General features: G+C 52.9%; 1 protein-coding gene across 1 annotated transcript; it reads right to left on the reverse strand.

Annotated features, from left to right (window-relative positions):
- Window positions 1–227: 227 nt before the first annotated feature.
- Window positions 228–8,908, reverse strand: UBE2Q1 (ubiquitin conjugating enzyme E2 Q1). Its single transcript, XM_032604755.1, has 13 exons — window positions 8,460–8,908; window positions 6,089–6,193; window positions 5,650–5,754; window positions 4,974–5,024; window positions 3,237–3,377; window positions 2,928–3,012; window positions 2,603–2,663; window positions 2,319–2,409; window positions 2,150–2,208; window positions 2,020–2,068; window positions 1,630–1,725; window positions 1,189–1,255; window positions 228–717 (listed from the first exon to the last, which is right to left on the reverse strand). Exons 1-13 carry the CDS (start codon window positions 8,784–8,786, stop codon window positions 686–688), a joined length of 1,269 nt encoding a protein of 422 aa, XP_032460646.1. The 5' UTR covers window positions 8,787–8,908; the 3' UTR covers window positions 228–685.
- Window positions 8,909–9,837: the final 929 nt, after the last annotated feature.

Here is a 9,837-nt window from a genome sequence, read left to right on the forward strand (position 1 = left end):
TCTGCATTCCCAGGGGTACAAGTGCTGGTCACTCCAGAGGCCTTCAGGGGCGAGCCAGGTGCGTGCTTCAGCTCCACCTTTCTCTTGCTTTAGCAGCGAAGCACAGCCCCTCATAGCTACCAAAGCCATGGAGGACTTGGTGCCCCTCCCCCACTGCTCAAGTAGTTCAGGAGTGGGGGTGGGGTGGAACGTGGGGATAAAAATAAAGATGAGTCAAGACCAGCATCTTCAAATTAACAAACTGTAATTGTTTTCCCAAAGATACATTTTTTTTCATACACATCCATCATACACTGTAACCAAAAAAAGCAGTGTACATGAAATAAGAGAAAATAAATTAAAAATCCATAGCATAGGTAAGGAGGCTCTAGTCTGGAGCACAGCTGAGTTTCCAGCAATATAAGGAGGCTCGAAAGTTTCTTTTATAAGAATGCCTGCTAGCAAGGGTTCCAGCCAGGTGGTTGGTTGGTCTGTAAGTCAGTCTTGAGTACTTGAAACAGTTCTGTGTTTTTTTTTTTTCCTTAGCGTTTAGAATAGCCATCATTGTCCTGCAATAGGCAGAGCTATCACGTCCAGGAAAAATGAGGGGGGGAACCACAGAGGCAGCGTGAGATCCAAATACAGCATTCAAAGGTAATTGGTCCAGTGGTGCCTGGGGAAGGAAGAAGGGGATGGCACTCCCGGGTTAGCCATCTTCCTTCGGGGGTGTGTACCAGCCTGCAAAGAAACCAAAGAAAACAGTGAGGTGGAGGCTGATGTCCACCCTCCCGGCCCCAGTCACTGAAGGCATCTCCAGGGTCAAAGGTGGAAAGAGTCTAGAAAGGGCTCCCCAGTGCAGGGAGAAGGTGTACGGGAAGGTAAGAAACTGCCTACCTGGAGATTATAAAGAAAGGGAGAATGATGCACCCAACCTGAGATGACAGCAGAGTGAGATGAGCTTTCTCACAGGGTGGTGGGGAAGAGGGGCAGCACTGAGTCTACCGGCGCTATGGACCGCTGGTGCTTTACTGGAGAAGAGGTGGCGGACGTTAGCCTCCACCTCACTGACTTCTTTGGAGAACAGGGGCAGCTGCTGTGTTAATGGGTGGTAAACGCTCGGAAACCAAAAGGGGTTCTTGCTGTTTGGCTGGAAGTGGAAACCTCAGGCTTGGCAGAAGTCCGAATCTCAAGTTGTGGCGCCAGCCTCACCGTTTTTTTCGTGGATCTGCACCAAGGACTTGTAGGACTGCTGTGCTCTTGTCAGGCTGTATTGAGACTGGGGAGAGGAAGCCACTAAATCAGGCCACCAAGCAAGGCCAGCTGTGGCCCTGTTGCCACCCAGGAGTCCCAGCTCCCAGCGCCATGCTCTGCTGACACACTAAATACCTTCCACCTGGGAGGTCCCCTCAGGGCACAATCCCCTAGCTTTCCCTTTCCAGACCTGCACCCTCCCCAAAGTCCTAGGCTGCCCCTCAGACCAAGGCCCTGCTCCTGTTCCCACTGCGGGCATCCTAGGACCACTCATCCGATGCTGCCAGCCCACAGACTTTATCCTCTCAGTCCCTAAAAGAAGGCCGCCTTGGCCTCCTAGTGGCCTAAAGCGTGTATGTCTCCAGCCAGTCCCACCAGGCCCAGGTCCAGGCTCCTTACTTTGTTGGCTCCAAACTGCACTCGTGCTTTCCCCTTCACCAGTGTGGCACTGATCTGCATGATCACTGACTCTATTGAATAGGCACTGCTCCAGCCCTAAGTAACAACAGGGACAAAGCAAACAAGTCAGGAGAGTTTCCAGAGAAACCTTATGCTTGTCCTCCAGAGAGTAGCTGCACCTATAGAAGGGCCCCTGCCCTTCACTCCCAGAATGGCCATCACCTGTTTGCCCAGGTCAGTGGGTACAGGCCCTGCGAGGCAGAATGAAAGGGCCACGTTGTGTCCATCGCCCAACCCGGGGGTGGGGGTGGGGGTGGGGGGGGGAGGGTGGTTAAAGCTCAGCCTAGCCTTGCCCAGGCCAGCCAGGCCAAGAATGAGAGACAGGCTCACCTGCTTGGTGAGAAGTTCCATGCAGATGGCACCTCCGCCCAGAACATACCTGTAGAAGAAAGGTTAGTCAGCTGTGACTGGCAAAAGCTCCCTACCCTTCCTCACCCTCTGCCCTTACTGAGCTACTCACCCTCCGGACAGGACTGGAGACACAACCCTGACAAACGGCGGGTCAAAGGGAAAGTTATCCTAAGAGAGACAGAGGCAACGATCAGGGAGGGGAGGCCAGTGCCCTCTGCAACACTGTTAGATGGAGAAGGAAGCCTAGGCCAGGGATGGACTTGAAAGGAAGACCTTACTTTAAAAGAAAAGTTTAGTAGGATGAAGTCAGCCCCTTCTTTCTCTTTGAGGATCTGGAGATCGTTGTGCAAAGCGCTGTCCTGGTCAACTCTAGGAAGCAACGAGTTCAGGCTCAGCTCCAGGTCCAGCTCAGGAGCCTCGAGGCTCCCACCAACCCTGGGCGAGCAGCAGAGGGCCAAGCCACTGCCCACACCCGCTCCCTGGGACGGCCCCGGAGACTCCCACCACAGTGGCTCCACACTCACTACTCAACTTCTTTTCTAATCCCACAGTGCCCACTCACTTGAGGAGTTTGACATTCCAATCATACAGACTGTCATTCACGAGTTCGACTGCATAGTTTCCTGGAAGGAGGGAAGAAGATGGGTGTCATTAGGATGATGGTCCAAGTGGCAAGTGGTCCCTGATGCAGAATCCCTCTCCCATGCTGAGAGAAAAAAAGGTCAAAGCCTCCAGGTTCACCCCAGACAGACATGCATCCAATCTAAGCCACAGGAGTGGGGGTGTTCCGTCCTTGGCCTGAAAACTTCATAAGCATCCGTGCATCTGCTGCCACCATCATGTCCTTTATGAGCTCATGTTCAGACCCCTCTCTGAGGCAAACTCACCGCCTTTGAAACTCTGTGATCGGTATATATCCCTGAGCTCCTTCATCAGCCGGTCAGTAGCCTGCACCGAGCCAGACACCGCACCCTACAAGGGAGGGATGGAGGACAGAACATCTCACAGCCATGTGCTTAGAAACACCGTACTAGACCTCAGGAGCAGTCTGGCAGCCAGGATTTAGGCAAGGATGAGGCACACCCATAACCCACCCAAAAGTGGATTCTGTTCCCCAGATTGATACTCAATGCCTACCACCTCCCAGCCAGCACCAGCCGACCCCTTGGCCCAGCTTCTCCCTAGAGGGCACGTACATTTAAGTAATCTTGCCTCTGGTTCTTTTTAATTTTCTCTAGTATGGCCAAGTTTTCTTTTCCGATGCCGTCATCTTCAGATTTCTTACCCTCAGCTGGCTCTTCTTCTTTCATTTCATAGTGATCTAGGTCTTCTGTGTCCTGGGGGAGGTGTGGGGTGGGAGTGGGATAGAGGAGGAAAGAAACCAACACACGTTGTGGAGAGGGGCCATCGCCTTCCCAGTCCCACTTGACCTAGAGCTGCAGGTCAAGGAACAGTAGTCTATCTGGCAGGCTAATGAGTAAAATACCCTTTCCACTGCTGGAAGACTCCCAGTCCCAGTCCCTCCACAATCTAAAGGCTGTGGCAAATCTCTTCTCCTATTCAATTCTCAAGCTGCAGAGCTGCGGAAGGGCCTAGGGAAAGCGAGCAGGCTCAGCTCTCTTGTTCCCCAGACCTACCCTGCTCCAACCATCCCTAAAGCTCTCCCTTGGCAGCAGAAACTCTTCCTTAATTCCTAGAATGACTTTGGCCTGACGCTGTGACTCAAAGCTCATGTTTCATCAGGTGACTTTTGTACCCAGGAGTTCCCAGGACTCCAGGTCTAAAGGAGAAAGCTGGATCAGAAATCTCCTGCCTTCCCAAGTGCTGGGCCTGATGAGGTATGCAGAGGTACCCAGTGCCAAGATGGAAATAAGGAAGGAGGTCCAGAAAGGCAGATGGTAGATGGTCAAGAACAGAATTAGTCCCTATTTGCCCTGCTCTAAGTGAGGAAGTAGTTCACTGTACATGGGGAGGGAGCCTATAGCCAGGACTCAGCCCCTCTCAGTCAGACTTGGGAGGGTTGTCTGCGGTCTGAGAGGAGAATGTTTCAGGTATCCCCAGCCCTTTGTGAGGCTTAAGACCCTGACAGAGTTACAGAAGTTTGCAGAACCTGGGATGTTATTCAGGTGCAGAGAAACAAAGTGATCAGTGACCTCACTCTAGCAAGATATGTTAATACTAACCTCCTAATTACTAAATTAATTGTTGATATCTACTGAATGTTTAATTATATGTCAGGTACCATAGTAGATGCTATACACACTAGCTCATTTAATTCTTATAACCACCATGCCATTATTCTATCATTACCCCGATTTTACAGATGAGGAAGCTGAGATCTAAGGGAGGTTGTTTATATGCCCAAAGTCATACACCTCTTAATAGAGCTAAGATGTGAATCAAATTCTGTCTGACTCTGAAGTTCAAGTTCTTAACCATTATGTTATATTCTGCAAAATTATGTTTTTAGAAAATGTATCAGATAAATTATTTACCATTTATCATGTACTGAATGGAGCATTTTACATGCAATCCCTTATTTAATCTTAAAGACAACCCTATGTAGTAGCTGTTATAATCACATTTTATAAATAAGGAAAACTGCAGCTTAGTGAGAGTAGGTACAATTCCCCAATTAAGAGAGTTAGGAGATACAGGATGCCAGCTCAGGTCTGACTACAAAGCCATCTGCGATTAACTTCTTGACTATTCAGTGTAAACAGATTTTGCACTTAACTGTCTTCAGTGGTTGGATATGGGTGCCCTGTCTCTTCCTCTACTATACTGCTGTTCCTCCAGGTCAGTAAATCTGTCTTTATTTCCTTTGGTATTTTTCTCTCCCCAGGCCTAGACTGGAGCTCTGTACACAGCGGGGACTCAATGCTGCTGACAGAAAGAGCTTCCTACCAGTGCCGCCTTGGGTGGAAGCCTACCTCAGGCATCTCTTCATCTTCATCTTCCGAAGATACATCTTCCTGTGTACACTGCAGTGGGGAGGGAAGAGAGGGAGATCAGAGCCCGGTGGTTTCCTAGAATGCAGCCTCTGACCTACTCCCCTGAGCCTCTGGGTCTGGAAGCTGTGCGCCTGGCCATAATGCTACCAGCCTCTCCATCAGCCAGAACTGAGTGGAAGCAACAGCCTAGGGAATGACTTCACTACCGGCCCATTATTCCTCTACCACCATATGCCAAAGAATAAAAGAGAAGCACAATAGCTGTTTCTGTCACCTAACTCACAAATCCCAGTTTTACCTCAAGAACCCCTCCTTTACTAAATCATCTCTAGACTGATACTGCATTCTTGGATCTTAACAAGGGACCTTGGTCCCCAATGGCTACCTACTGCTAATGATAAAAATCCCCCCCATCCCCCCATGAGGGATGATCCTACCCAGAAGAGTGAGTTTTGATCAGAGAGGTGAAGCTACTAGTGCCCCATTTAGCTAGATTCCCATCTGGAGAAGAGGCCAAGAGTCACGATATGTGTACGTGTTTGGAGTAGGGCTGGAGAGAAACTACTGCAGGTTCATCTGAAGTAACATGCATTTTTTGAGTGCTATCTGTGGGGCAACTCTGCATAACAGGGTTCAAAGCCCCTCCGTTGCTCACCTGCTCTGCTGGCAAGGGCTGATCCAGCATCTCCACATCTGGATGCTGAGGGAGGTTATAGAGTTTACACAGGTCGGAGATGATCCTCTTCAGATGCTGCAATAGCTGGGGGTAGGGGACCACAGTGACATCAAACACTCCTTCCCCACCCCAATCTGGACAGGTACATGGGTGAGCTCTTGTCTCAGCCCCCAAACTGGTACCTAGTCCTCTAAAACTGAGACCATATGGCCAGGGGGAGGAGCTTAAGGGACGAACCCTGGGACTGGTGCAAGGCTCTCCCTCTGGCTTTAGGAAGCAACTCCCCTAAGACGTCTGCCTCAAATGTACAGGCTACTGCACCACCCACTTTCCAGAGACATCTTTCACAGGATGTTTTCATGGCATGGGTGTCACAGGAGGAAAATGCACTCCCACCTCAACACCCTGGCCCCCTCACCAAAGTATTCCCTTTCTTTATGTCCACCAGCCTCTCCAAGACAGCAGCCAAGTTAGGGTCATCGGACTCCACTGACCAGATGGGGGGCACAGCAGGGTATGACTCCTAAGGGGAAAAGAGCAGGGAGAGCAGTCAAGATGGGAGACTGGGGAAAGCTAGATTTTGCCTGCTTTCCACGCACCAAGACTTCTAGTCCCTTTGCTCTCCACCGTCCCCCCCGCCCGCCCGTCTCCCCCCAAACACACACAAACAAGCCCAGTGCAGCAGGTCATTATCTAACCAAGCAGCTTCCCAACAAATCCCAGACCAGGAGAAAAAGTCCCTAGGAGGACCCTTTCCAAGAAGCCGGGTCCCTTTCTTTATTTTCTCAAGAGTAAACATCAGAGAAAGCAGCAGAGCCAAACCCTGCTAACAGTGAGGGAGACTTCCTATCTCCTGTGCTGTCTCTACAAGTTCCAGACCTGAAGTTCTCCCACACCCAACAGAGGCCCCTGACCCTCCTCAACCAGTTGAGGAAGGGATCACCTCATCACAATCACACTGACAGAAAAAAAGCAAAGACCACGGATTACTTTCATTTTAGCTGGGGAAGGAGGGATTAGAAACTAGATGTCTCCAGAACCTAAACGTAAAAGGGTAGCAGGAAGCATCTTCCCACCTCACTCCCAACAGAATCCCTCAAAGGCCACTTCTCCCCACCTCTCCCTTGGGAAACTGCCACCCTCTCAGTCCAGACGTAGGCTGTAGGGCTCCACATGGCAGGCTGGGAGAAAGAAACCTACGCTACTAACATTCCCAGCATTCCTGAGCCACCGGTGCCAAATGCAGCCTGACCAGACTCCCCCTCTGCCCAAACCAAGGGGGCCAGTTCAGGCCAAGTCTTCTTCATAGGGGCCACAGAGAGTCTGACTGAAAATCTTCTAACTAACCTCCTTCCAGGGACAAAGACAGTAGATGGCCTCTGGCAACTGGGAAGGCAGCTAGAAGGGGGGCAAACCTACCCTTAAGGAATTGGAAGCATAATTCAGGTACCAAATCGACCCCTGAAGTTTCCACATATGCCGAGGAAACCTTATCCTCTTCTACCAGGGGTCTTAACTCTGCCATGGCTCTAATCCTCAATGCTGGAGGAAAACAAATTATCAAAGATGCTCAAGTCTTCAGCTCACGGAACCACACCGAGTCCTTCAATCTCAACTTTTTAGTACGAAAAAAGATGGGAGAGGAAAATGGAACACACGAGTTTTGGGGGCAGGGGGGACCATCCAACCCAAGCTGAGGCTTGCCTCATCAAACCTTGACCTGGTTTGATGGAAGAAAGGGATAGAAAACAAGAACAATGTAAATTGAATTCAGGCCCCAAAGTGCCACACAATTCACAAGTCTGTCTTTCCCCAGACTACTCCCATTTGCAGTGTGCCTGCCTGGATTAAGTACCGTCTCCTGGCTTGCTATCCAGTGCTCCCAGCAGGGCGAGAACACTATCACACCAGGTGGTATCAATCACTGTAAGTGCTATACCATGCGGTATCAGGCATTCCCAGATTATCAGAGGCCAACCCTCTTCACAGGATGTTTGAGGGCAGCCTAGGCAGGAGAGGTAAGGTGTCTCCTAGTCCTGCATGCCTAGGATGGAATGATGTTCACTGAGAGAAAAGGAACTGTTACCCCCCAGAATAAATGGGATAGCCCTTGCACATCACCATCATTAGCAGGAAAGGCAACAACCCAGGGCAACTGGAGATATCCATAGAGAACAGGAGGAGAGTGGCAGCTACCAGCTGGGGCAAAAGGAGGAGAGTTAGAGGTTACACCAGAATAAAAGGGAATCCAAAGGAGAGGAAGAAGAGGAGTCACTGAACTGCACACCATCACTTGGTAAAATTCAGAGAGCAAAGAGGAGTGGAATGAGAGATGCCTGGGCAGGGATCTCACAGGTGGCAACGTCCTAAATCAAAGGTACTACTGAGAAAGGGGCATCACTGAAACCTGCAGAGTTCCAAGCCAGGTCCTTCCAGCTAAGGTCAATGCAGAGACCTGGGATCTGAAGATGATAGTGGTGGGGAGAGGAGCATTCCCAGGGATCAAGGTTAAGTCGTGAAGTAGCCAAAATGAGCCGAAATCATGAACCTTGGGTTGTGGGTGGGTTAGTGAAAAGGGGTAGTCGAGGCGCCATATGTCGGGGTGTCCCTGACCATGAAGAGTAGAGATTCTGGGTGCACAGCAGAAACAAATGTAACCTGGAGAAAAGGAGCCGAGCCCCGAGAGGGGATTCGACCTCCCAGGTCTTTCGAGAGCAAAAAGCTGTGTGGGGTGATCCTGAGTCCCAGACAAGAGCCCCCCTGAGACGCGCACGCGAGGGTATCCTCACCGTGATGTTGCAGTGGATGCGGACGGGATCCCCAGGCACCGACCCCCGTGGGGGGAGATGCGGTCCGGGCGCGGCCCCCGCCCCGGCCCCTCCGGCCCCAGCCAGCAGGAACTCGCAGCTCAGCTCGTCCAGGCAGGCGCTGGCAATGCGGAAGCGCTCGTGGCCGCGGTGGAAGATGGACTCGAGCAGCTTCAGCTCCCGCCTCAGGCAGGGCCCCGGCCCCGGGCCCCCTCCCGGGCCGCCCCCGGCCCCCGGCGCCGCCCCCTGGCCCCCCAGCTGCTGCCCCGGCCCCGGCTGCTGCTGCCCCTGCGGCTGCGGCTGCTGCATCCTCCGCTCCGCTCCGCTCCGGGGCCGGCGGGCCGGGAGCCTCCGGCCTCCGCTCCGGGCTCCGCCGCCGCCGCCGCCGCCGCCGCCGCGGTCCGCACTTCCTGATCCCCCCTTCGCCAAGATGGCGCCGCCGCCACCTCCGGGACAGGGCCCCCCCCCCCCTCCGCTCTCCGGCCCCCCCAGCCGCCGGAAGCCGCGCGCCCCTCCTCCTCCTCCTCGGCGGCCCCGCCTCCGTCCCCCCTCACGTGACCTCGCTGCTCTGACCTGCCTCACGTGACACCTCTCTCCTTCCCGCCCCCTTGTTCTCCCCTGCCACCCTCCACATGTGACCGGGGGCTTCGGGCTCGCAGCTTTCAGCGCCTCAGTGCGTGTTTACGTACGGCGTACGTGCGTGCGAGCCACGGCTCTCGCCTCCTCTCCCCTCTCACGTGACCCGGCGCCGCGTGCTCCCAGGGGCTACCCGCGCGGGACCCTGTTTCCTGCTTTGGGCCCCTCTTCCCTCGCCCTGAGCCGCTGTGAAGGTGCCGGGCGCTAGGTGGGCAGAAAAGAAAGTGGGAGAGCTGCGGACGACGCTGTACCGTATTTATCCTGCGCTCACACGCCTGTCTTAGGCGCAGGGTCCCTGATGCTTTGCCCCCTTGGGGACACACTGAAATGAGGGGCGTGTGATTGGGGAAGGAACCAGGGACCCAGTTACAGGAGGCTTGGGTTATCGGACGTTCCGTGACCGTGGATTAACCACCTTCCCTCAGTTTCCTCATCTGTACGATGACTTTGATGAGGATAATAATGCTTGCCTTGCCTGCTCCCAAGGATTGGATGCGAGGAGATCACGAAGGGATCGGTGGTCAATTAATGTACGACGGGTAGACGATAGCTCACTCTTCGCGCTTATCAGATTCCTTGGGTCTGGACGAGGGGGTTGGGGAGGGACGACGCGGGCTTCCTCTGCCGGGTCGTGAAAGGAGAGCAGCACTAGTCTAAACCATTAACCAGGCAATAAGATGAAAGGAGACCACAATCCCAGTCCCAAGTCTCACCGGCTAACACC

The sequence above is a fragment of the Phocoena sinus genome, chromosome 1 (assembly GCF_008692025.1).
Source record: "Phocoena sinus isolate mPhoSin1 chromosome 1, mPhoSin1.pri, whole genome shotgun sequence".
NCBI lineage: Eukaryota > Metazoa > Chordata > Mammalia > Artiodactyla > Phocoenidae > Phocoena > Phocoena sinus.